The sequence below is a fragment of the Populus nigra genome, chromosome 2, assembly GCF_951802175.1.
Source record: "Populus nigra chromosome 2, ddPopNigr1.1, whole genome shotgun sequence".
Classification (NCBI taxonomy): Eukaryota; Viridiplantae; Streptophyta; class Magnoliopsida; order Malpighiales; family Salicaceae; genus Populus; species Populus nigra.
The window spans coordinates 40,266,680-40,290,913 of NC_084853.1; the positions used below are offsets into that span (position 1 = coordinate 40,266,680).

Here is a 24,234-nt window from a genome sequence, read left to right on the forward strand (position 1 = left end):
CACCCTTGACCTGCTATGAGCTGTCCATGCCAATTGACAGCTTTAAGCACCACTGTGTCCTTGTGCATGAAGACCCTATATGGAAACTGCAAAACTCTAGGCTTGCGCTGCTCACTATTTCATGCTCTCAAGTTAAAATCCTAGTGCAAGACTCCACCCACCTACATTTAGGTCAAGCAGCCCCCTAAAATCTGATTGTTGGTCGCAGTATGACTCAGCTTTTTCTTAATTGTGAAGTTTGCACATTGAACTCCTTTGAAAAAGCTTACAACGCTTTTCTTCTTCTTCTCTGTTTTTTTATTTTCCCCTTTTTTTCTGGCGAGTGGAAATTAGGTTAAAGAAAAAGTATAGAAGCTTTCTTCTTCAGTGGCCACGAGTGAAAAAAAAAATAATTCATTGCTCAGCTTCTCAAGAGAAGTGCTACAAAAGTCACAAAACAAAAATAAACTGAACGAGAAGTGCTACTGCACAAAACTCCCAAAATTTCTCTAAATTAGTATCCTCTCCCTATATACTCCCTATATAGGCACATTTGGGTTGAGACTGCCGACTTTCTCACCACCACTGAATCACTCCGGATGTTTACTGCCGTTCACTCCAATTGCTGACTTGGCTAGTCACTATCTTCATCATTTTCTTCGACATCATCATTATCATCTTCCCCATTGTTCTTATTCTTTTCCTGCCCGTTCTCACTTGCAGTTCCTGAGTAAACAAGCATTAGGACGTGAGTCTAACAATTCATTGTTCAGTAAATTTATTAACAGAAGATGACCGAGTGGAAGAAAGCCAAAACTTCCAGGAAAAAGGACAACATCATTCAACAGAACTAGCACCCAGCAGCACTTTGGGTCTACCCAAGGATTTATGCTATTTTAATTGTTTGGTGCATGCAGGAAAGAGAGGCTAACATGTCTCAGTTCCAGGGATTAGTACGATGCTAAAAGAGCTCCAGGCAATTTGGTGGCCAAATACATGTGTAGTTGCATGCGCACAGGGAGGAAACCAAGAATTAGGGGTGAGCAACGAACTAAAGATGTGATGAAATGAAAAGGGAAATTAGCACAATATTAGGATCATGAATGTTCCATAACCTATACAATAAAAAAGGTAATTACCAGAACATTAGGATCATGGATATTCCATAACCTATACAATAAACATACCATATTCACTGAAGATGACACCACCAGAACATAATCCTTCCTCAATCTTCACAAGTTGAAGAGTCATTCTGGGGCCAATTTCTTGGAGCTTCACAGCGCTTTTCGTAGAAGCTTTATTGACTCTACCAAGATCATTTGCTAGAGTTACTGTTGCTGCTTCATCATCACCTTCACTTTCTGATCCATAACCAGCCCTTGATAGATCGCACAAAAATGAACAAAAAGACATGAGCAAAGTAGTCTATAATAACTACATAAACTAAGTTTCATTTCCTATTTTCCTTGTTTGTTTCTCTTTTTATTCAATTTGATAACGAGTTTATGGCATAGATATGCTTAGACTAGGATAGGCTGGTTAATTATTTTGCACAAAATAAGATTAGGGTACAATTCTACCATAAAGCCTAATGCCATAAGACTGATGTTCCCTCAAAACCAGCCCTACAGTGGTCGAGCAAATCGCTATGTTCCATCTATTCAGTGCAGCCACAAAAGGATTGGTCAGTATATAACCAAACTATTAAGTCTTCTTTACCCTCTTCTGTAATTTCTAACAGGATGTCATGACTTTTGAAATTCTCATGTCTCTATTTAAGACATGCTAGCAATGATACTATGGAGGCTAAAGACAGGAAACATGTAACTAGTTATACTATAATGTACTCTTCATTCTTTAGCAAACACATTTTCTTAGTAGATTCAAATGCCAACTCCAGATAAATTAATAAATATCATATTTGAAGTAAAATTACAAATAAAAAAAGATTCTTACTTAGAGACAAAATCGCTCACGTCTTGGAGATTCCTAAGATCAGGGACTTGGCGGTTCTGCACAAACTTTCTGAGTCTACGGGAGACACCTACGGGCTGGAGTCTGATGGAATAATGCCGAAAATCAATAAGTTTTGTGTCTTTATTGTAATTAAGTAACACAATTCTCTGGCAAGAAGAAAGTTTGACCTGAAACATCCCACACGAGTATGTTAGGAAGGATAGCAGTCTTGGCTGATTCCAACATTTAAGTAGGATTTTCTTAAGCACTTACAGTATTAACATCAATGGCTGGAAAGATATTCTGAAACATCACAGTTGTGAGTTTTAAGTGTTGTTCTCCAGACCCAAAACCAGAAAGAACAATCTGCAAAAAATGCACGAATCAATGTTTTTGGAGATAGAAGTCAAAGAGGCGATGATAAATTGAGAGTTCAATCACCCATTTAAAACATGCAAAAATATGTGTTAAACTAAAATGTAAGAATGGGAACACAGGCTAGCCGCATCCACAATCCTTCTGCTGCAACTATGAGATATTCTGCACTGAAATCTTCTCGGTAGTTTATAACCTTGTATGGTTAAAATTTAAAACCAATAACTGAAATGGAGAATGGAACAGCATGTGGTGTCTAGAAGAAAAATCAAGTAGATGGCCTTCCATTTTCATTAGGAGTCATGTGGTATCCATCTGTCAACAGAAAATGGTATTTTGTACTCTAGAACCCAATTCGTAAGGCATGATTTCAAATAAACACACTTGTCACCTGTCATGCCAAATGCTGGTGATATCCAAGTATATACCAGGCAAGGATGAAAATGAGCAGTCAGTTCCAAAAGTGAAGTGAATGCATGCTTGCATGTGTTTTGAGAGAATGCAAAATTTTACCAAAGGGGCATTTTTGAAAAGATCTTGTGGACATCTAGGGCGCAATTGAGATTGAGCAACATCAACTGCCAATGAATACTCATGTATCTTAAACGTAAGAGTTGGGCCCTGTGGGGTCCTTGCAACCCTCAGATAGGGTGCAGTTTCGGTTTTCGATAACATAAGGAAGTGGGTAACACCCATAGGCCCGGCAACATTCAAAAAGTCCTTAAGACTATTTCGTTTCTTCTCCTGAAACCAAAATGCAAAATGTAAGAAACAAATCAGTGTATTTAACAAGTTATAATAGAGCCACATGAGGATTAAAAACCCATATAAGAAAAAAATCTCAAATAGAAACTGGTGAGAGATACCAATTCAGCACATATATCTCAATACAAACAATTGATGCTCACAAAATAAAAAAAAAGGAGTTTAAGAAAACAGAGAAGCAAAAAAACATTTACCTTGAGCTTGAGAGCAGTAAAGGGAAGCATCAACTTTCTCAAGTTCATCTGAAGTTGCCTGAGCGGGCCAGGCAACTTCCCTCTTGCAAAAACAAAGCTCTTAGGGATCTTATCACCAGTGATATGATCCACGTCGGCCTGTTTCTTTTTCGATGTTGGCTTCACGAACATCTTCCTATTTTTCTGTATGAATTCCAACAACAATAATAACAAACCCGTTAGAGAAAAAAAAAAGACATAAAAATGTATTAAGAAAAACATCAAAATCAATTTAGTTTTTCCTCGGTATCATTGACTTACATTTCGTAAACGAGCCATTGCTTTGTCGGATACTGGCAAACTGAATTTCTGTCAAAGCTTCAAATCTTCCTAATTAAATAGCTACAGCACCTTGAATGAACGTGAAAAAAAAGAAAACGCGGTGAGAATAATTATAATTAAAAAAAATAGAACGAGTATAACAGCAAACTCTAGGGTTTTTTAACATAATTTTTCAAGTTGAATACAACAGATTAGAGCCATATGATTTTAAGCTAATTTGACTTAAGATTAGTAATTTGAGGCATTAAAATTCGATCTACAATCAAACAACATGTATTTTATATTCCTAAAAGAAGCTTGTCTTTCTCACACAAAATCAAAACCCCAAACGGCAACTATTAGCATGAACAAAATCAAGTTAAGAAGAGAGACAAATAATTTGTTATAAGAAGAGAGACGTGCACCTGTTGAGATCGATCTTCTAGCTCTACTGCTTGGACTTCTACGGACAGGGAGAGAGGATGTCGAAGGAGTGCGAGAGGTGAGGCAGGCGCGGGTTGCGGTAGAGAACCTAAAAGCAAAAAACACTAAAACCCATGCTAAAACCCAGTTTGCATTTTTTTCTTTTCATGTTTTTTTTTTCAATTATTTTGTTTTTCAATAAATAGATAAAGCAAAAAAAAAGTAAAAAAAATATGAAAAGAGGTGAAAAAAGAAGATTTTTTTGAAATAACATACTATTAAATTAAGCATGTTCAACATCAATCAAGGACTCCTTAGTATATAGTTTCTGAATTAATTAATTAGTTTTGATTAAAAAAAGGGGGGGGCTAAATTATAATTAACACGTTTTAACATGTAAAATCATGAAAACAGAAAGAAAAGGGGAGTGTTTTTTTCTTAAATACGTGTGAATGTGGTCCCTCAAGTTTGAATAAATTTTGATGGAGTTGATTTACAAGAACACGCTCCAATTTCAGTTTATTCTCTTTTGGTGTAAATTCAATTAAAGCAAACAATTTTAAAGATTTTTTTGAGTATTTAAATTTTTGCTTTTGTAATAATTAAATTAAAAAATTTACTATTATGACAATCTAAGTTTAAAGTCGGGTGGCAAAAACGAACTGTTTGAGATCACAATGTAAATCATATTTTTAAAAAATTTAATTTTTTTGCTAAAAATTAATTTTTTTATATATTTTAAATTGTTTTGATACGCTGATCTCAAAAATAATTTTTAAAAATTAAAAAAAATATCATTTTAATGTATTTTAGTATGAAAAATACTTTAAAAAACAACTATAACCACACCCTAAAACATGCTCAAGACTTATGTAATTTAAAGTCTCTAATTAAAATCTTGCATTGATGTATTTATGAGATGGCATGTCCATGTCCGATTCACTAAACTCGTAATGGTTTTTAAACGTAAATTTGGTATTATATAACGATTACGAGGAAAAAGTAATTCCCGTTGCGGAAACAATGTAAACGCCTAAAAGGAAAAGAAGAGATCACAAAAGGAGTTCTAAAATCCTGCATAAAAATGCTTCTTCTACATACTTGCATGCGGGTGGAAATGCACTGCAACCCTAGATACCGAGATTCATTCACTTAGCAAATCAATGTCACAAAGCACCAATTTTCACCTTATTGCACAAACACAAAGTGCTCAAATCAATTCCATTTTGGGATAAAAAGAACAGTCAATTTAAACAACCTTGAAGTACCGGATGACAAAAGTTCAAACATCTCCACATCAGTCTTATTGCTAGAATTCAAAAAGACGATCAATTTTGGCTATCAATGATGGTTATCTTTGCCATCTCCACCGCCCGCTTTCTGAGAAGCAGCTCTTAGTTTGCGCTGTTCCTCCTTGTAAATTCGATTTCTTCGTTGGAACTGCAATAAAAAATCAAATGAACCATGTCTGTGATGAATATTGCCAACAAAAACTAAGAGCCACGCCACACTGGATCCATGAGATAAGAATCAATAGACAGGATGGAATACAAGATAACATGAGACATAAAGAATAAAACAAGGCCATTAAATCCAATTCCATTGCGACTGATATACTGGACACCAATGACACCACCACCCTACAATCTAAAAAGAGGAATTCAGAAGTCACTAGAAATTGCAACACAAGGATTCTCAGAAGAAATAAAAAAATGAAAAGAAAAGGCACCATATGGGAAGCGGTTGCTATAATCACAATTACTGCACGCAAAGATCCAGATCATTTGCAACCCAGTCAGTTGACAGAAATGGATAGCTTTGACTATTGCATACTTATCTCCAACTTGGAAACTAGTTATTCTGAAGCCTTCTTTCATATGAATTCTGGGATGTGCTAATACTGTGCATGTAAGAGTAGTTATCTTTCACCGTCACTGGTCATGCAATTTGTCGTTGGTCCACAGATACCTGACTGATCCCAAGCAAGAATCCCAAACTTAACAGCCTTGACGGCTGACCTAACCGAGATAACTAAGAAGTTCATATTTCAGAATTCACACATTTGCCGATGAAAAAACATGCATTTGAGGTTAAAAATCCATTCTTACAAGGTCCAAAGAGCATCAACTTGGATGGCCTGGCATTACAACCAGAGAGATGCAAAACTTGAAAACCATCGGACAAAGTTAGCCATAAGCCTAAACAAGATGAGATCAACTTTAGCCTGAAGCTAATTTCAAGGCAAGAAATACCTTGATGTGACATCAACGATGAACCTGAAAAAAATTTCATTCTGAGAGATGACACTAAGAAATATGCTTGTTAGGGTTTGCTTGTCAGCTGAACCTCCCATCATTGCAAAAAGTCTAGAAATATGTTCACTAGGGTTTACTGGTCATGTATAGAAATCTAGTGCTCCATAAAGAAAATGTAAGGACAATATTATATGTAAACTTTTCACAAGTGTGCCATGAAAAAACAAAAGTTTCAAACAGTAATTTATTCAACAGTCAATTTTTTTGGTACAAGTGTAAAAGAGAGAACTTTTTTGGTACAAGTGTAAAAGAGAAAACGGTCTCTCCAAATTCAGTTCATGACCAAAAGTGCTAGCAGATGGCATGATCTAAATTAGAAATAGAACAGTGTCCAAAGAACACACTTAATGAAAATAAACTAAATAACAAACAAGTATAAGGCCCAGCCCTAGAAGTTCACGGCCGCAGTACCTGATGGTAATGGTTAGGTTATGGTTATTGGTTTTTTATTTGGGTATGGGTATGGTTATACTAATATTTGTATCCATAGATACCCATTGCCATCCCTATACATGATGCATATCCCTCATACATTTTGATGCTGTAACTTCTGTTAAACAACCAACCTCTCCTATTTTTATTCTAACTGCCTGCCAACCAGGAAGTCAATAGATGCTAGTCTACTTTGCATGTTAAGCGGTCATTTGCTCTCTAGAGTACGCAAGTCAGTAGCATCTCATCAAAGCAACACTGACCAATCTCACCTAAGATGCCAACTGAGAAGTAGCATCTCTCTGAAAAACTCTATATCTACTAGAATTGTTTTTGCGATATGCCAGGAGTTGACAAGTGATATTCTTTCTACACTTCTGGCCTGACAAGTTAAACCATTAAGCATGAATAAGAATCACTCCATCATTATCCCTTGACGTACAATCTCCTAATCATGTTTCCTATCATTGTCAATAAATAGAGCCACTTTTGGCCTCACAATGGTTTTACACAGAGTGACAAATCTGAGTAGCAATAATGAAACATGGCCGACCAAGTGGATTTAAGTGGCAAGTAAAGCAAGCCTTTCATCTAACAAAGGAGCTCCAATATAGGAAAAGGCTTCATCAACAATCTTGCCAGTTTGACTAACTGAAACTGATTAGATCATTTACTAGTAAGGCAACTGGTTGTAAGAGGACTGAATGCCATGCTTTTATGCACTATCGATGTGCGTGAATGGAAATCAACTAAATGGAAAAGCAGGGGGGCAACTGTACCAAAGGAGAATGGACCTCGCCAACACTTCAACGCAGATTAAAAGATAGCTGTTAGACCAGACTAGTTGCCAACACTAGTCAAAATCAACCTTTAAAAGACTCGAAAGTTGGCATCTGAGATGTGAAATCTTATAAAACAAACCTTCCCTTCATTTTACCGTCCATAGGTATCCATGAAATTAATTTCTCGACCTAAAGGCATACATATCTGAATATTATGAAGTATGGATCCTACCCGAATAGCAAAAATACTCAATCAGATAAAAATGCAGAGAAAAGAGTGGTCTAAACAAGCAAAGTTGTTGCCAAAGTGTAGCAGACATGGCTATGTGCAACGAATCTAAATAAAAAGAACATATCAGATATATTCTCAACCAGACTGTTTCCTTTGACTCGGTGAAACTACGGTTTTTTAATTGTACCAGGAACACAGGATCCGGTACAGTCTAAAGAACATGTCAGAAAGTAATCACGTAAAATACAGCATTCCGAGAAAAAAAATCGAAGTAAATGATCAGAGCTCGAAATATCCCCAAACAGCAAGAAGTAGATGAAGATTTAAAAAAACCCACGAGTGGGTTAAGATTTTGACAAAAACCCAAAAATTAGCAGGTCTCAAATTAATGTAATTTACATCAGATTGAAAATATGTGGATTGAACAAATAAATGATAGGGGGGGACCTCTTTGGAGTGGTGGAGGCACTCGAGGTAATCTTCACGGAGGAAAGCGCAGTCCTTGGGCTCTCTGCATTGAGACATGCACTCGCTGAAATCCATCCAAAAATCGTAGCACCTGCCTTTGTTTCCTGTGATTCCCCACCCGGATGCCATTTCTTCCTTGGCTCTGCCTCGCTCTACTCGATGATCTATCCGATGATGTTATTGACGAAGGGAGTATTTTGTGCTGCCCCTAACTGCTAGAACACAAAGTCCAGTTCATAAGTGGAGCTACCCATCAACTCACGGGTGTTATAAGCGGGTTTGGGCTTTTCATACAAGTCCTGATACTCCTACTAGCGGTCCAGAACCATTTGTGGCCTTGAAGCCTGAAGGAATAGAAGAGTAGTCGTCCAATGGAGGTATGGGTACGATGTCAACTGCGTCCCTCAAAAAAAAATGAAGCTTTAGAATCTCCTTGCATACTATAATCATTAGATTGCATATTATTTTTTTAATATAGAAATAATATTGAAGTATTGATATTATGTTTTTTTTTAGTAAAAATGTTAATTATAAATTTAAAAAATCAAGGGTAAACTTTTTTAGTTCTATTTGATTTTCAATAAAACAGTAATCAAATTTATCTAATCAATCATGAAAATATAAAAAAAAGGTTAAAAAAATATGAAATTATCTAAACAACATATATATATATATATATATATATATAAATGTAATCACAAAAGTTTTTTTCAAATAAAACCTATCTAAACATTGAACATGATCTCTTTTATGCACCAAAAACAATATGAACTTCATATTTTAATGAAATGATACAGATCTTATTTATTTTTATTTTTATCAATTCTTTTTTTAGAGCTTTTTTCTTGGTTTAATCATTTTTTCTCACCCCTGCAAAACATGATGCATGTTGAACAAGATATTTTTTATATATTAACACGATAATGTATTATATTTTATTTTTTAAAATATTAAGACTGCAATGTATTGTCTTAACTCGAGTAAACTAGTAAAATTAACAACTTGAGTCATGAGATTATAATAGTCATATAAAAAATAAATTAAAATAAATCATGAAAATCAATTTCAAATCAACCTCGTATCAAAAAAAAAATTAAAAACATAAAATTAAAAAAAAAAACAAACTATAACATAAATGAGAATTAGGTAATATATATACACACGCACACATACATATCTCACTTCTCCTGTATTTTTCTATTTTTCTTATTGCTAGTTATTTATTATCATGTATCAATTAAGTTATCTTCTAAACTTTCTACATATATTTTGTATCGAAAAGGAAGATGAATTACCATTTGTATTATTTCTAACATATTTCAATACTCGGTTTGTATTCACAACATTACTAAATATTTATTTTCTATATTTATTTTCTATAATAACATCTATTTCACCATATATCTAAACAACTATTTAAAAAACTTATTAGACTTGACAAGATTTCGGTAAAGTTTTTCCTGTACAAGACCTTATCCAAAAAAGCTATTATATTGTATCTCATGTTATTATCTGACATAGTGGCAATCTAATAAAAAATCATTGCTATGCTAAAAAAAATATATCTAGTATTTTGTACATATAAAGGGAAATGTCATGGGTAAAGAGTTGTCATTTAATATTATAGTTAGTAAAAACTCTAACTAGTTAATAGAGATTATATAGTACGAGATTAGCTACGCTAAAGAGAACATACTATCAGTCTTTGAGTATCTTACTTAAAGTAGACTGCACTAGTGGTTCTATCTTAAATTGTCAAGGGTCTGTTGTATTATGTTATTGATGGTCTAATTGTAATATTTTTTTACTCTGACGTCAATGAATATTGAACTAAGAATACTTCAAACTCTAACATCAATAAATATTACCTGGAGAAAATATATAATTTTCTTGATTTCGATGTCAATAAATATAGAAGTTCAAAGCTATTTTCAATTTTAGTATTAATATTTCTAACTTTAAAGTTTGTGACTATTAAGGATATTCACAATCATGATATTGATGAATATAAATATTTTCAGCTCTGATATTAATTAATATTAAAGATAATATTTTTAATTTTAGTATTGATGGATATTAGCTCAAGATGACATTCTCAACTGTAATGTTAATAAATAAAAATCTATTTGAATTATTATTTTTATTCTTCTTAAAAAATTACGAAGTAATTTATTATTTTTTAATGTTCAAGGCATGGCTTACGGGTCCTTTAGCCCCAAACATGGATAATTTTTTTTTTTAAAAAAAATAATGTTGATGATTTTAGTATTTTAGAAATTTAGATATGTTGGTGCAATAGATTTTTAAATTTTGGTCATGTCCTAATATATTTCATGAACTTGTTATAAAGTTTAAATATACATTCAAGATATTTTTGTATATTTTTTTTTTTGAAGAAAATGCCAAACAAACATTTTATTGTTTTTTTATTTTTTACTCGGCCACGTGTAACTTTCTTTTGAACGAAGTAAATTGAGGGATCCTAAGCAAGGCCTGGCCTACCATTCTAGTGACTGTGAAAGTGAAAACCCGTATACTTTCAAGCATTGCATGGTAGGGATCAAAATACCACGTGATTGTGTCCTCATCAACCGAACACTCTAGTAAGGACCCCAAGCAGAAAACAGAACTCGTCAGCCTCGGAACCTCCCGACTGAACTTACTCGCCCAGGAAAAATAATAATTCATATAAGAGGAGGACTACTTGAGACTTTCATCCTCATGGTTCTGTAAATTCTATACACGACCTGTTTATTTTAAAAAAACCATCGTGAAAAGGGCAAAGCCAGTTTACTGTTTACCAACCCAGTATTCCTGGTTTCATAGAATATCAAACAAAAATAACATGAGTTTGACTTGCTTTCAGCGCTAACATCATTGATTCGGCTATGTTATGAATTTAAACACATGTGTGTCTAGTAAAAGATCAGACTCGATATCTTGAGCTCAACTATGTGTTTATCCTACATGTATGTGAATTTAACAAGATATTAAACTCAATATTTTTGGGTTTGGTTATGTGTTGAGCCCAAGTATACATAAATCCAGCAAGATATCAGACCCAACACCTTTAGGTTTAGCTATAGACATAGTCCAAGTACATAGCGGTTTGACAAGATACTAGTCCCAGTAAACTTGGAATTAGATACATGTCGGGCCTAAGTGTTTGCAATTATGACAAGATGTTGTCTTCAACATCTTTGGATTCAACTACGCGTTGAGTCTAAGTACCTATAGGCCTGGTAAGATGCCAATTCGAATACTCTCAGACTCAGCTACGCGTTGAGCCTGTGTGTCTACGTACGAGTCTAGCAAGACGTTAGACTCAATATCTCTAGGCTCAACTGTGCATTGAACCCAACTTTCTATGAGTGTAGCAATACATCAGACCCAACATCCTTGGGCTGATTTACACACCAAGCTGGAGTGCAGGTGGCTCTCGCAAAACATCATACCCAATACCATTATGATCAGCCACGCGTTGAGACCAAGTGTCTGCGAGTTTAATAAGATACTGGACCCAATACCCTTTAAGTTCAGTTATATACTGAGCCTGAGTGCATGTGAGTCTAATAAGATACCAAGCCCAACATCCTTAGGTTTGAAATTAATTAATCCAGGTTCTAATATACTCATAATTGAAAGTTTTTTTAGTCTCCATACCAAGTCACAAGGCTATTTTATAGTCATCAATGTAAAATGTTAAGGATATAGAAGAATCATTTATCTATATCAATAGCTATATTGAAGAATCATTTATCTACATCAATAGATATATAAAAAATCTTACAAAAATTTGTTTTGGTCCAATCATCATTAATGTTGATTAAAGTTTATTATCGTCAACATTAATATTACGTACAAAATAATATATAGAATATATTATGAATCCTTGGTATTTCTATCAATATTAATATTAATATAAAAATTATTTTCATAAACATTAATGTTGTGTTTCTTTTTGTATATATTTTTAAAAGAAAATGAATCTTTATTTCTTCAATAAAATAAAACAATTCAAGGATTATAAATATTTTTTGAACTGCGCGGCAAAGGGTTTACATTTTTCATGTGTTCATATTAAAATTAAAAAAATATAAAATATTTTAAAGATTTTTGTTTTAAAATACACTACAATACTAAACATTAATAGTAACCTTGAAATCTCGATTCGTGCCCGGGTATCATGAAAACTCATGTGGAATAATTTCGTCAGCTCCTTCAAGTTTATTAGAAGAAAGTAAATGTTATATTTTAAAAATATATAAAATGAGATTATACTTTAAAGTTTCGGAAGCAGAAAACGTTTAATTTCTCTTGCTAGAAATAATATGTTCTTAAAAGATCCATTTTTAAATTCGTGATTTCAGCTGTTCAACTTCATTCATTCAAAAACAAAACAAAACAAAAGCTAGCCAGAAACAGCAGCGCCGTTTGTTTTTGTATTTTAAAAATATTTATAAAAAAATTTAATATTTTTTATTTTAATTGATATTTTTTAATTATTTTAATATAATTATATTAAAAATAAATCTTAAAAAATAAAAAATATTTTAAAATAAAAAATAGTTTAAAAATAACTGGTGATTGAGCTTGCTGCTTCTACTTTAGCTTTAGCTTGCTTTCTCTACCTTCTACCTTTGTTTTTTTCACGACTCCTCCATTTCCTGGAAATATCCTCCAGTAAGTGCAACAGCGATGATAATTCAATTGTAGATATCTGTAAATCCATGCCTCAAACAAACCCTAATAAAAATCAAGAAGATCAATCAAAATCGATGGTAATGTCTCACAATTCACGGCACTCCATAGACTCCTGCACTCTCCAGCTCCATTCATGGAGACCCTTTCTCGATTCCGACCCCCCCACCAATTCTAAACCCTACGCATCTTCCCGTACTCTCCCTAAACGCCCCTGCCTTTCCGATCGCGCCACTTCTTTCCCTTCTAACATCGATTCCATCGACATTTCCAAGCTCTCTCTCCTCCAAGACGACGACAACAACAACAACAAACCTATCCCCGCCACTCCCGCTGTTACCAATAGTCCCTACAAACGAGGTACCTTACGCCTTATCGAGCGCAAGAGGCGACGCAGAGGATCCCGGTCCGTGTCCGGCCGGAGCTCCGATAGAAGTGGAACCTGGCGGTGTTGCTCTGTTGGTGCGGCTCATGGGACTTGCTCGGATTTCCCTGTGGCGGTGGGGACGGACTCTAGTGGGGAGCTGTTTGTGAATGGGGATGCGAATTGGGCGTCGGATGTAAGTGAAGCCAAGAATTCGATAAAAGAGAGGGAGGAGAAAGAGAATTTGTTGGGAGTGGGTAGTGCTTTTGGGAATTTGGATAGTGAGTCTGGGTATGGGAGTGAACCTGGGTATCGGGGGGATGCTGAGTTTGGTTATGGAGATGAGGTTGATGAGGAAGAGGATGATGCCAGGCTGTTATTTTGGGGACACCATTTTCAAGGTACGCACAGCTTTCTCCCATGTTTTTTGAAGATATTGTTTTATTGACTGTGTTCAAACCTTTCATTGCTCCTCCTGATGCAGATTCTAAGATGGAAATGGTTGGAGAGAACACATTTGATCCAAAAACCCATCACAGATGTCGTCGCAGGAAGCATGATTATAGAATGGTTGACTCATTGAGATAACTCACCCGGTTGTTGGAAATAGGAGGAGAAAGTGAGGTCCTTTTGCCACTGGTGTTTTGATAGTATTTACTGTATTAATTTCTCGCAACCCCCTGCTTTCAATTCCTCTCCAATTTTGTTTTAGAATCTCATCTCTGCGGCCGAGGTTGGATTTCTCCTTTCTTGTTGCATCAAGCGGCTGCTTTTTGCGGATTGATCCATACTTGTTTGTTTAAATGCCTGTGACATGTCTAAGTAGTTTATTTGTGCATTACATTCAAACAACTCTTGTAAGAATTGTTGTTAATCTGTAAGTTATACAATTTTTATTTAAGAACTTGTGTTGTCTAAATGGATTCAATGCTCAGCTACTATTACCTTTAATTAGATCAATCACGGAAAGAACTGAAAATTACTGGAGGTATCCCATGAGCCAGATTATTCCAGTCTTATTTGCCGAAATTTCCATGTCACAAACTCCGTACTTTTTAGGAAACAACTAACCTGGTGTTGCTGCTTTTGAGCTGTTTCCAAATTTTCTTTTTATTTCGAAAAACACCATTAAGGGTAGGAAATCCAAAGACTTCAAACCAGGTTCTCATCCTTCATTTATTAACTGGAGTTATCCCCTGCATCTCTGTCCAGGGGATGACCTGGTTGTGTATCAGAAACATTTCAAGCAGAGTGCCGCTAAGAGAAGTTAAGAAATTGTGAATTACTGATGCAGAACAAGTTAGCCTCAGAGCTCGAGAGCTGTTGCTTGACCTTTGTAATAGTGATTGAGAGGCTCGGGAAGAGTCACATGAAGCAGAAGAACAAGAGAGGTAACTCGTGAGATTTAATTGTAAGATGCGATGAAAAAGGTTAAATTGTAGGATATGCATATTGCCATAAGAGTAATTTGTTGGATATTATGCATGACAGGAAAGCAAAATGAAAGCCAAGGGAGTACAATATATTCCAGTAATATCCCATTTACATTTTGAAGTATTGGACAACGACTCTGTACAGTGGTTGTAGTGATTTATTACCTTGATGTGGACCGAATCTTTGGCTTAGCGAATCACGTGAATTCAACCCAAGAGTAATCGCGATCTTAGAAGCAACTCTGCCTTGACGCCTAAAATAGCCGCTTCACGCAAGAAGAGAACTAGAACATAGCAGCTTATAGTGCTTCCTGACTAAAAACAACAACATCGCAGCTTATAGTGCTTCCTGACCTAAAACAACTTCCTTTCACACTTGGCCCGCTTCCAGATCTTTGTTTCTGTGGTTTTCCACAAAACCCACATCTTTATAAACCATAACTATGTTCCTGCATATTTGTACTTTTCAGTCATCAATTAGCATTATCATACAATCAACTCAAGGCTGCCATGATTTATTTTGTTAATTTGACCCATCACTTCTGACACTGAGATCAAGCTCCGTGATGCAGCTGAAATCTTTTTCGCTCATGCATCACAGTTACCCATATAAAGGGAAACACCCAACAGATCTCCTCGCCCAAATTCACGAGAGACACACCTACCTAGTCACATGTTCTTTGTCATCAAAACCTAACTATTTCACTTCAGCTTCCTTCTCCACTCTTCCCTTGTTTATTGCACCCACCAGCCTCTTGCTTTTCTATCAAAGCCGCTTTGGAAAGCTCCTATCTTCATTGAATTCACACCCCTTGCCCCTATTTAAAGCTTTCCATCAAGGCTCTTACCTGCACAACTTTGCATTCGCAAGGAACAATATAATGTCTCTCTCCCTCTCTTCTATATAATGTCTGTCATTCTATAATCTGTGAGGTCATAGCATAGGTGTTCTTAGTCTCAATTTTTTAATCTTATTCCTCCATTTCTTTTCCCTCTTTTGAAAGCATCATAAATATCATAGAATGAGAACTATCTCCATTCTCATCATTTTCCTTTTCCTTTCATGGCTAACATGTGCTCCGAGCTGGGGTTCTGACAACGGGGACACTTATGTTCGAGAAGCATGCAGTGTGACTAGATATCATGACCTTTGCATGCACTCACTAGCATCCTTTTCGCACACTGCTGGGAGAAGTCCCAGCAAGTGGGCACGAGCTGGGGTTTCGGTGACAATAGGCGAGGCTAAGAATGCTAGTCAGTATCTGAATAAATTGAAGAAAGACAGAATCATGAGAGGCAGAAACAGGATTGCCCTTTCAGATTGTATCGAGTGCTTCCAAGACGCGAATGACAATCTTCACAAATCACTTGGCATACTCAGAAAGCTTGACGCAACAAACTTCGATACACAGATGGGGGACCTAACTACATGGTTGAGTGCTGCACTCACAGATGAAGACACTTGCTTGGATGGTTTTGAAGATCAAAGCAGCAAACAAGTTAAAATGCTTCAGAATCAGGTTTCAAGAGTCACTTATATCACCAGTAATGCATTGGCTCTTGTTAACAAACTTGCAGCCGCTGGCTTGGGAAGCCTAAATGGTCCGTAGTCATGTCATATCAGCAGGGAACTGGGTCATAAATCAGAATATAAATGGAATAATCTAGCCTATCAAAGCTAAAATACATCTATCCCTTGTTTAATTGGTTGTCATGGCTACCTATGTATCTTCGGCTTCTCAGCTGGTATATAGCTACTGCGTTAAAACTTGGGCTCAAGCGATGCGTGTTGGCTTCTTGAGTCAGAAAATAAAAGCAGGGCAGCAACTGTGGTTTCATAACAAGTTCTTGTAAATTATTTCTGCTTGTCCATCTATGCTATTTGAATTATTACACATGCCTACTTACTGCATCTATTTTTCCTTGATTAATATCTGCTGCCACGCCTCTCTTAGTTTGTTCAAGTACTGGTACTGCTTGGGGGGGACCTTGTATGATGATCAATGAAGATAGATTGTTGTTGAAAGAGCAGACATGTTTGTTCCATTGCACATCCGTACACATCAAGAGCCCCATGGATACAATGTGTACAAAAAGCTCTCATATCTAAGATACGTATTTACTGTTACAATACCATAACTACAGTTGAGAACCATGCGATGCGACACTCTACTTGCTATCGTGTGCGATGTTTTGTCTGCCACCATTCTTTTCCCTTCTCCAATGGTCACGACTATGGTATCTGTAACCCTCTGCTTCCCCAGTTTCTCTAAGAACGGTACTGATTTGACTTCAACTCCTCTTTCAAAAAACCACACAACAGGATTGTAGTCAAGTTCGTTTTTTTTTTTTATTTTAAAAGTATTTTAAAAAAATTTGAATATTTTTTTATTTTTTTCTTTACTTTCAATTAATATTTTTTATGTTTTCATATCATTTTAATGTGTTAATATCAAAAATAATTTTTTAAAAATAAAAAAAAATTATTTTAATACATTTTTGAGTAAAAAACACTTTAAAAAACAACCGTTATCATAACTCCAAAAACCCTGTAAGATTGGTAAAGCAACTTTAACCATGCGCCATATGCCAATTTCAAAGGGATTCAAGAGCGTAATTCAATCATGCTTTTCAATTGATTTTTTTGTTTTAAGTTAATTTTTTAATATATTTTTTAAATCATTTTGATATACTGATATTAAAAATAAATTTTAAAATATAAAAAATATATTATTTTAATATATTTTCAAATAAAAAATACATTAAAAAACAACTTCATTCCAACCCACCAAGCTAGTAAAGCCTAATTTTACCTCCATTTTAACTCCATAAAAGAACTAGTTAATTTCATCTCCATTTATGGATAGGTTGGGCCGTAAAGCTCTTCTAGGCCGAGTTTGGACTGACAATGAAACCATTCAAAAACATATGCTGGCATATAAGCTTTCAGCCGTTGGCTTTGTGCAAAATAAGCATAGAAACAAACACAGAAACAAAGATTGGTCCTGTGGGCAATTTGACATCATAAATAAATATAGCCTAAGTGCAAAACATAGGGGGGAAAGGATAAAATGCAGATTTATATGGCAAAGACCGAGAATCATATATACGAACACCTCATGTGCTGAAAATTAAAAAAATAAAAAAATGGACGCCCAGTGATAATTTGCCTTCGTTCCCAGCTGCCTATCATTTTCTTTAATCAACACCTCAAACACTCATCTACGACGTCGAAGTCTAATATGCTTTCACACGTGGGCAAGTTCTAAAAAGCGTGTGGTAGTTTGCAGAGGCATTGCAATTAAAAATTCTAAAATTCTTTTTTATTTCTCCACGAATATTTTATAGTACTCTTGCAAATTTCTTGCAAAAGCTTGCAAATTGACCGCGCATCACCGAGATGCAGTGATAGTATCCTATTCCTATAATATCTGATCAATGTAATGTATATGTGTGTGAAGATGTTTTAAAATTGACGAATGATAATGTAAAAAATAATTACGCGCCAATGGTTTTATATGTTAATTTTATTATTTGTTTATTAATTTTATTTTTATAATTTTTTACTTGTTGTTTGGAATGTTTTTAGATCTATCAAGTTGACTAGTTATGTCGGACCAACCTCTAAGTATTTTAATTTTAAATACAAACTAGGTAAGACATCAAATCAAAAGATTTTAAAATCAACTTAAACTGAGTTTAATAAAAAATAATAAATAATCTGGATATTTTTTATTATATTAAATTTTTATTTTATTTCACCTGCAGCATAACAGCAAACTAGCTAGGTAGTACAAAAATATGTCACTGACAATCTAAATGCAAGAAAGATCCTCTCCTTCCCATGTTGGAATATGACGACCTCTAGACTATAGTAGGAGATGCATTTGGGGCCGTTTAAGCAATTATTAGTTCACCAAACATGATGGTGGGCTAATAATAATAATAATAATAATAATAATAATAATGGGTGCAAGATTAGCAATTCCTTTTTCTCCAAATAAAGAAAAAATAAATAAATTTAGAACACGGGTAGTTTGCTTTTAGACAGAGACCCAGTACCATATTCATTTCCCCTCCAATCTTCTAATTAGTTCTGAGATATTCAAAGTTGTCGGTATCAAATCAGATTATATAAAAACTCAAAAGAGGAGATGAAATGTCTATTCGAAGTCTTCTTCAAGGGCCCTCGCTACTTTTAATCCAATGACGTTCATGGCGGTCCCTTTCTGGGCTCGGGAGAAATGATCAAACAACAATGTCTTCGAAGAGAGAAACCCACCCTTTCTCTTTCTCTGTATGCGAAATAAAAATTGGAATTTCTCATCAAATCATCATTGACTCCGAGTTAGCGTGAAGTTTGTGTGTCAATTACATGTTCATCATCTCCGAACCATGCGCTAGAAAAAATAAAATGGTCTCATGCGATGCTGAATATGACCTAAGATCTCCATTCTTTGATTATGTTCCACGGCTTTATCTTCCAGGAAAATTCTTCTAGCCAGTTTTACTTGGGCTGTTTTGGGGTCCTAGTACTTTTTCATAGCCCTGAAAGATATTATCTACAAAAAAAAAAGTAACATGCTCTAGCATTTAGTTTGTGCTGGTTTTTGCAAAAAAAAAAAAAAGGGAGGGGGGGTGTTTTGTTGCTTGAAAAAAATTGAGGATGCAGGGGCCTAATTTGATATTATGTGTAAAATAAGGGTTTTTCCACTGTTCCCCTCCTCCTTTTTGTGTTTTTTCCCCTTCAAAATTTCTTCGGGTTCAATCTTGGTCCTTTTAGTTTTTACCATTTTTACCTTGGTCTAAAACATTATTTTCTTTATTTTTTGATAACAGGTTGAGAGACGAGAAAAAAATCATTATAAAAGATGAAGGAGAGAAAAAGTCAATAGTTAATCAAATTCAGTAATGGTGAGATTTTTTAGTGCCAACTAGTTTTATTTGACAAAAAGAATTTTATTTATGTATTTTTTTGCCGTTTATCTCGTGGAAAAAATAGATTGAGGTTGACTTGAGATTTTTTTCAACTTGATTTTGTGTTTTTTTAACTATTTTTGAGTTGAGAGATTAGTTTTTAAGGTTATTCGAGTGTTTATTGAATGTTTTTAGATGAAATATGTTAAAAATTCATTTTTTACCCAGAAAATCACCGGCCTTGATTTTTCCGCCATCTTGATGGTGGTTTGATTTCTATGTTTCTAGACGATATATCATCTACTACAGTAAATAATGCATCATCTTATTAGCTTTTGTTTTTTAAAGAGCGGGTGATATGTTGCCACCCTTTTAGCAAAAAAAAAAAAAGTTGGGGACATGGCCTGACCTTTTTATTTTATAGGTAGGATGCATCGGGCTTCTAAAAACAAAGTTATTAAACTCTATCGGGTCCGTGTCCTAAATCACAGACTTGATAGGTTAAATACTCATCAAATCGACGTAATTACATCATAGCAACCTCCTATATAGTTTGATTTCAAATTTGGGTTAGGCGAGTCGGATGAAGATATTTTATGATGAACCATTATATTAAATTTAAAGATATTGTCAAAATATCTCCTACAACAACGCGTGAGCATTGTGTTATTTTTATAGTTTTTAAAATAATTATATCAAATTTATTAGGATGTTTTTTTTAATAGAAGCTTGCTTTTGTAACAAGGGTAGAATGTTGTTTATGAAACAAATATCATGGTAAACAAATAATTAAAACTTTCAATGTAAAACAAATTTCGTGACTTTCTTTTACCATATTTAACGAACGCATCAAGTAGCAAGTTCACAATTAATATTTTTTTATTGATAAAAAAATAAATTAATATTTTTTTATTGATAAAAAAATAAATTAATAACTTCCGTATTCCCTTCTGTTTATAGAGAAAAATATTAGGTGGAAATATTTTAATTACTTATTCTCTTCTGTTTACCTGTGTTAGTTTTTCTTTTTCTTTTTCCAAAATAAACTCTAAAGAATAACTAATAACGTAACACTAATTATTTAATTACTTTTATGCACCATAAGATTTCCCGTATATTACAAGAAAGTTAATCGTGATATGCATTAAAGTGAGACAGTATGGGTTATGCTAATATACAGCAAAAGCACATGCTTTAATTGAGTGCAAGAAACTCATCAACGGTGTGATTAGCAAGCACTTAATTTGTGTAAAAGAATTACCCTGCATGTTACACGGACACTTGCATGTTATACATACATTCTACTCGTGTGACTCGAGTTTTATCATGAATTAAAAAAAATTAATATTTTTTTTAAATATGTAAGTTTTTTTAATATTTTTTTTGGATATGTAAAAATTTTAATAACAAATTAAATTATTTTTATACATATCTAGTTAAATAAATCTGAATTTGATGAAGAGATAACTAAGATTAATATATTTGTATATACAACATGATGATACATTTAATTGTATCTAATAATTTTGTTTGTTAAGATAATTTTTTTAGTTTAATCAAATGATTATTTATGTTGATAAAAGATTAAAAAAAAGTCATTGTCAAAAATAAATTAAATAAAACTTTAAAACTCAAACAATCAATTATTGAATGTCAAAATAAAAAAATATATTTGAAAAAAAAACAAAAAAAAAATTAACATGAGTTAACTCGTTAATCCTATAATTATAAGCATATGATTAGGATAAATCTAGAGAGGAAAATGAAAAAAACAAAAAATACAAAGATCAATTAAAAAAATATATGTTTAATGATAAAAATAAAAAATAAATAAATAATTTAAAAATAAATAAAATCATTATATAAGTGAGATACAGACACCTACGCGTTGTAATTGAAGCTTCATATACTCACAGTTAATCAGTTATAATAATTACTATATAGTTGACTAGATCGTATACTACATCTTTCGCATTTCACAGACTGATATTATCTCTTAATTACCATAGGAAAAATTCGAGATATTTTGATAATTAAAAAAAATGGAAAAGCGAAGAAAAATGGCGCTGGCTTGATTTTGATGTTGTGTGTTCGGTGCTGTATTGTAAACTACTTTTTAATTAAAAATATATTTTTTATTTTTAATATTAAAATCATTTAAAAATATGTAAAAAACAATAATTTAGTATATTTTTAGGTAGAAAAAAACACTTTGGTTAGTAGTGTAAAACCAGACACTTGCGAAGTTCGGTGGCTTAAACAAGACGTTGCAGAAACGTGGGAAATGGAAATGGTCCTGTGCCACGTGGGTAGAGAAGAGTCAACGTTACTTAAGAACGAATTTTGCTTTCCTGCGGACGACGTGCAATCGAAGTCCCGTCCTGAACAAATATTGTTTTTAACATTTTTTATTTTAAAAAATGGTTTCCATAAAATATCAAGTCTTGAAAAGTGAGTTATTCCCTGCTGATTGAAAATGCGAAAATGAGTTGAAAATAATTTTTAATTATTTTATGTAAAATAAATAGAAAAGTTATTTTTTAATATTATTTTTTAAGTTTATCTAATATACCACTTGTAAAAAGGGGTAATGGTGGAAAAAAAATTATTATATTATATATTTAAATATAGTTTATTTTACAAAACGTAACTATACATTTAATATAACTATTTTAAATATAACATTATAGACATATAACTATTTTTTGGTATTAGGAAAACATTGAAAAGAAATGTATTTTATATGATAGCTTAATTTTATAATATAATTTATATGATTTAAAATGTATAATTATTATATAATATAACATGTTTTGTATTCGAGTGTATTTTATAATAATATTATCTAAATTAGAGTATTATATATACTAGTATATAAAATTAATATGTTTTTATATGGAATATTAATATATTCTAATATATTATTTTCTATATAAATATATTAGTAATTTATTATTTTTTAATAATATTATATTTTAAATTATTTTATAGATGTGTTTTTTTTAGCATCATGAAGTTTGTTTATTGAAAAATTAGATGATGATGCATGAGCTGCTTAATACAATGAATTCAAAAACATATGAAGTAATAACCTGTAAACAATAATTAAAAACTAAAATAAGAAGTTAATCTTCCCACCAAGTAAGATCGAGGCACATACAAATATTTTATAATTGTAAGCTATAAATGATCTTAACATTTAAATTAAATATTCAAAAGAGTTTGAAGGATTAGGATTCTATATAAAAAAATGTATTTTTTTAATCAAGATTCTAATTTTTTATTTATGATTTTTTTTTCCTTATCTAACAAAAACATGTCTTTTTTATTAATAACATGATTTTTGGACCGCCATACCTAAATTTCACTTTGTTTTCACCTAAAAATACCCAAAACACCATAATAACCTTAATAGCCCATTTACAACTCCAAAACATCATTTAATTAATTTAAATATCGAAAATCAAACCAAATAAAAAAAAATTATGGATCCCTGTCTGTTTTTTTCTACATTGTTAAAGGGTAGACCCACCTTCATTGAACTTTCATTTAAAAAAAATCCTTTTAAAAAAATACTTATTGATATCTAGATCGATATTTTATAACTAGAATGTGGCAAGTCAAAATTCTCTTCTCTCCTCTTTTTTCTTTATATTTTTTATGTCAAATAATTATCTTAATCTAAAAATTTAAGTTGTCAGATAAAGTTTTGAGAATGATTTTATACTACTCTTTCTACTTATCAATTTTTAAGTGAAATCTTAAAAATAATTTTATATTACTCTTTCTACTGATCAACCTTGACATACATCATTAAGTGAAAACTCTCAGGACTTTAAATTTACATAGATCCACCATTATTTTATGCTTATTTTTATCGATTTAATTAGTCAAGGGTGGTGAGAAATTAACTCGTGACAGTTTGATCATCAAAACTCTAATACTATGTCAAAAAACTATCATAACATAAAAACTTAAATTGTTAGGCGAGGTTCTAATAGTTGTTTTATATTACCCTGTAACATTCTTTCTTCTCTCTCAACAAACAAGAGCTGAAACATGAAAAAAATAAAGTTTTAAGATCAAAACAAAAATATCTAAATTTACAAGGACCAAGATGTAAAAAAAATAAAACCAAATTGAACTTTTACAAAAAACAAACTTTAAGGACTAAATTAAACTTTTCTCAACATAGAAAGACTTAGATATGAGAAAATGAGGTTTTGGGATCACAACATAAACATCCAAAACAATTGAGCCAAAAATATAAAATTTTAAAAAAATCATGAGTCAAATTAAAAATAAAACTATAGGATCAAAACATAAGAACCTAAAACTAAAAGGATATATATATATATATATATATATATATATATATATATATATATATATATATAAGGATCAAATTGCAATTTAATCTAATCAAGTTAAATGACTAAGCTGAATTTTTACAGACATACATGGACTAAAACATAAAAAAATAAAGTTTTAGAACCGAAATATAAAGACCTCAAACTATAAGAATGAAAAAGTAAAATTTTACAAATTTAGGAACTAAGTTGAACTTCTTAAAGATTGCATGGCGAGTAACAATG

The 24,234-nt window shown here is 32.9% G+C and overlaps 4 protein-coding genes across 5 annotated transcripts; 2 read left to right on the plus strand and 2 right to left on the minus strand.

Moving 5' to 3' along the window:
• Positions 1-377: 377 nt before the first annotated feature.
• On the minus strand, positions 378-4,153 carry LOC133681845 (peter Pan-like protein). Of its 2 annotated transcripts, none has more exons than XM_062105009.1 (8): positions 3,998-4,153; positions 3,573-3,662; positions 3,273-3,455; positions 2,827-3,057; positions 2,212-2,304; positions 1,939-2,126; positions 1,167-1,360; positions 378-705 (listed from the first exon to the last, which is right to left on the minus strand). In XM_062105009.1, the coding sequence occupies exons 2-8, from the start codon at positions 3,588-3,590 to the stop codon at positions 614-616; spliced, it is 999 nt and encodes a 332-aa protein (XP_061960993.1). In that variant the 5' UTR covers positions 3,591-3,662; positions 3,998-4,153; the 3' UTR covers positions 378-613. The 2 variants fall into 2 exon arrangements, with proteins under 2 accessions (XP_061960993.1, XP_061960994.1); XM_062105010.1 differs by having other exon boundaries at positions 3,573-3,653; positions 3,998-4,150.
• A 960-nt stretch (positions 4,154-5,113) lies between these two features.
• On the minus strand, positions 5,114-8,461 carry LOC133681432 (NADH dehydrogenase [ubiquinone] iron-sulfur protein 5-B). Its single transcript, XM_062104477.1, has 2 exons — positions 8,204-8,461; positions 5,114-5,435 (listed from the first exon to the last, which is right to left on the minus strand). The coding sequence occupies exons 1-2, from the start codon at positions 8,351-8,353 to the stop codon at positions 5,337-5,339; spliced, it is 249 nt and encodes an 82-aa protein (XP_061960461.1). The 5' UTR covers positions 8,354-8,461; the 3' UTR covers positions 5,114-5,336.
• A 4,361-nt stretch (positions 8,462-12,822) lies between these two features.
• LOC133682726 (uncharacterized) lies at positions 12,823-14,193 on the plus strand. Its single transcript, XM_062106227.1, has 2 exons — positions 12,823-13,690; positions 13,774-14,193. The coding sequence occupies exons 1-2, from the start codon at positions 12,955-12,957 to the stop codon at positions 13,875-13,877; spliced, it is 840 nt and encodes a 279-aa protein (XP_061962211.1). The 5' UTR covers positions 12,823-12,954; the 3' UTR covers positions 13,878-14,193.
• Positions 14,194-15,501: 1,308 nt separating this feature from the next.
• Positions 15,502-16,617, plus strand: LOC133682727 (pectinesterase inhibitor 6). The gene has a single exon (XM_062106228.1). The coding sequence runs from the start codon at positions 15,745-15,747 to the stop codon at positions 16,330-16,332; it is 588 nt and encodes a 195-aa protein (XP_061962212.1). The 5' UTR covers positions 15,502-15,744; the 3' UTR covers positions 16,333-16,617.
• The last annotated feature ends 7,617 nt before the right edge of the window (positions 16,618-24,234 follow it).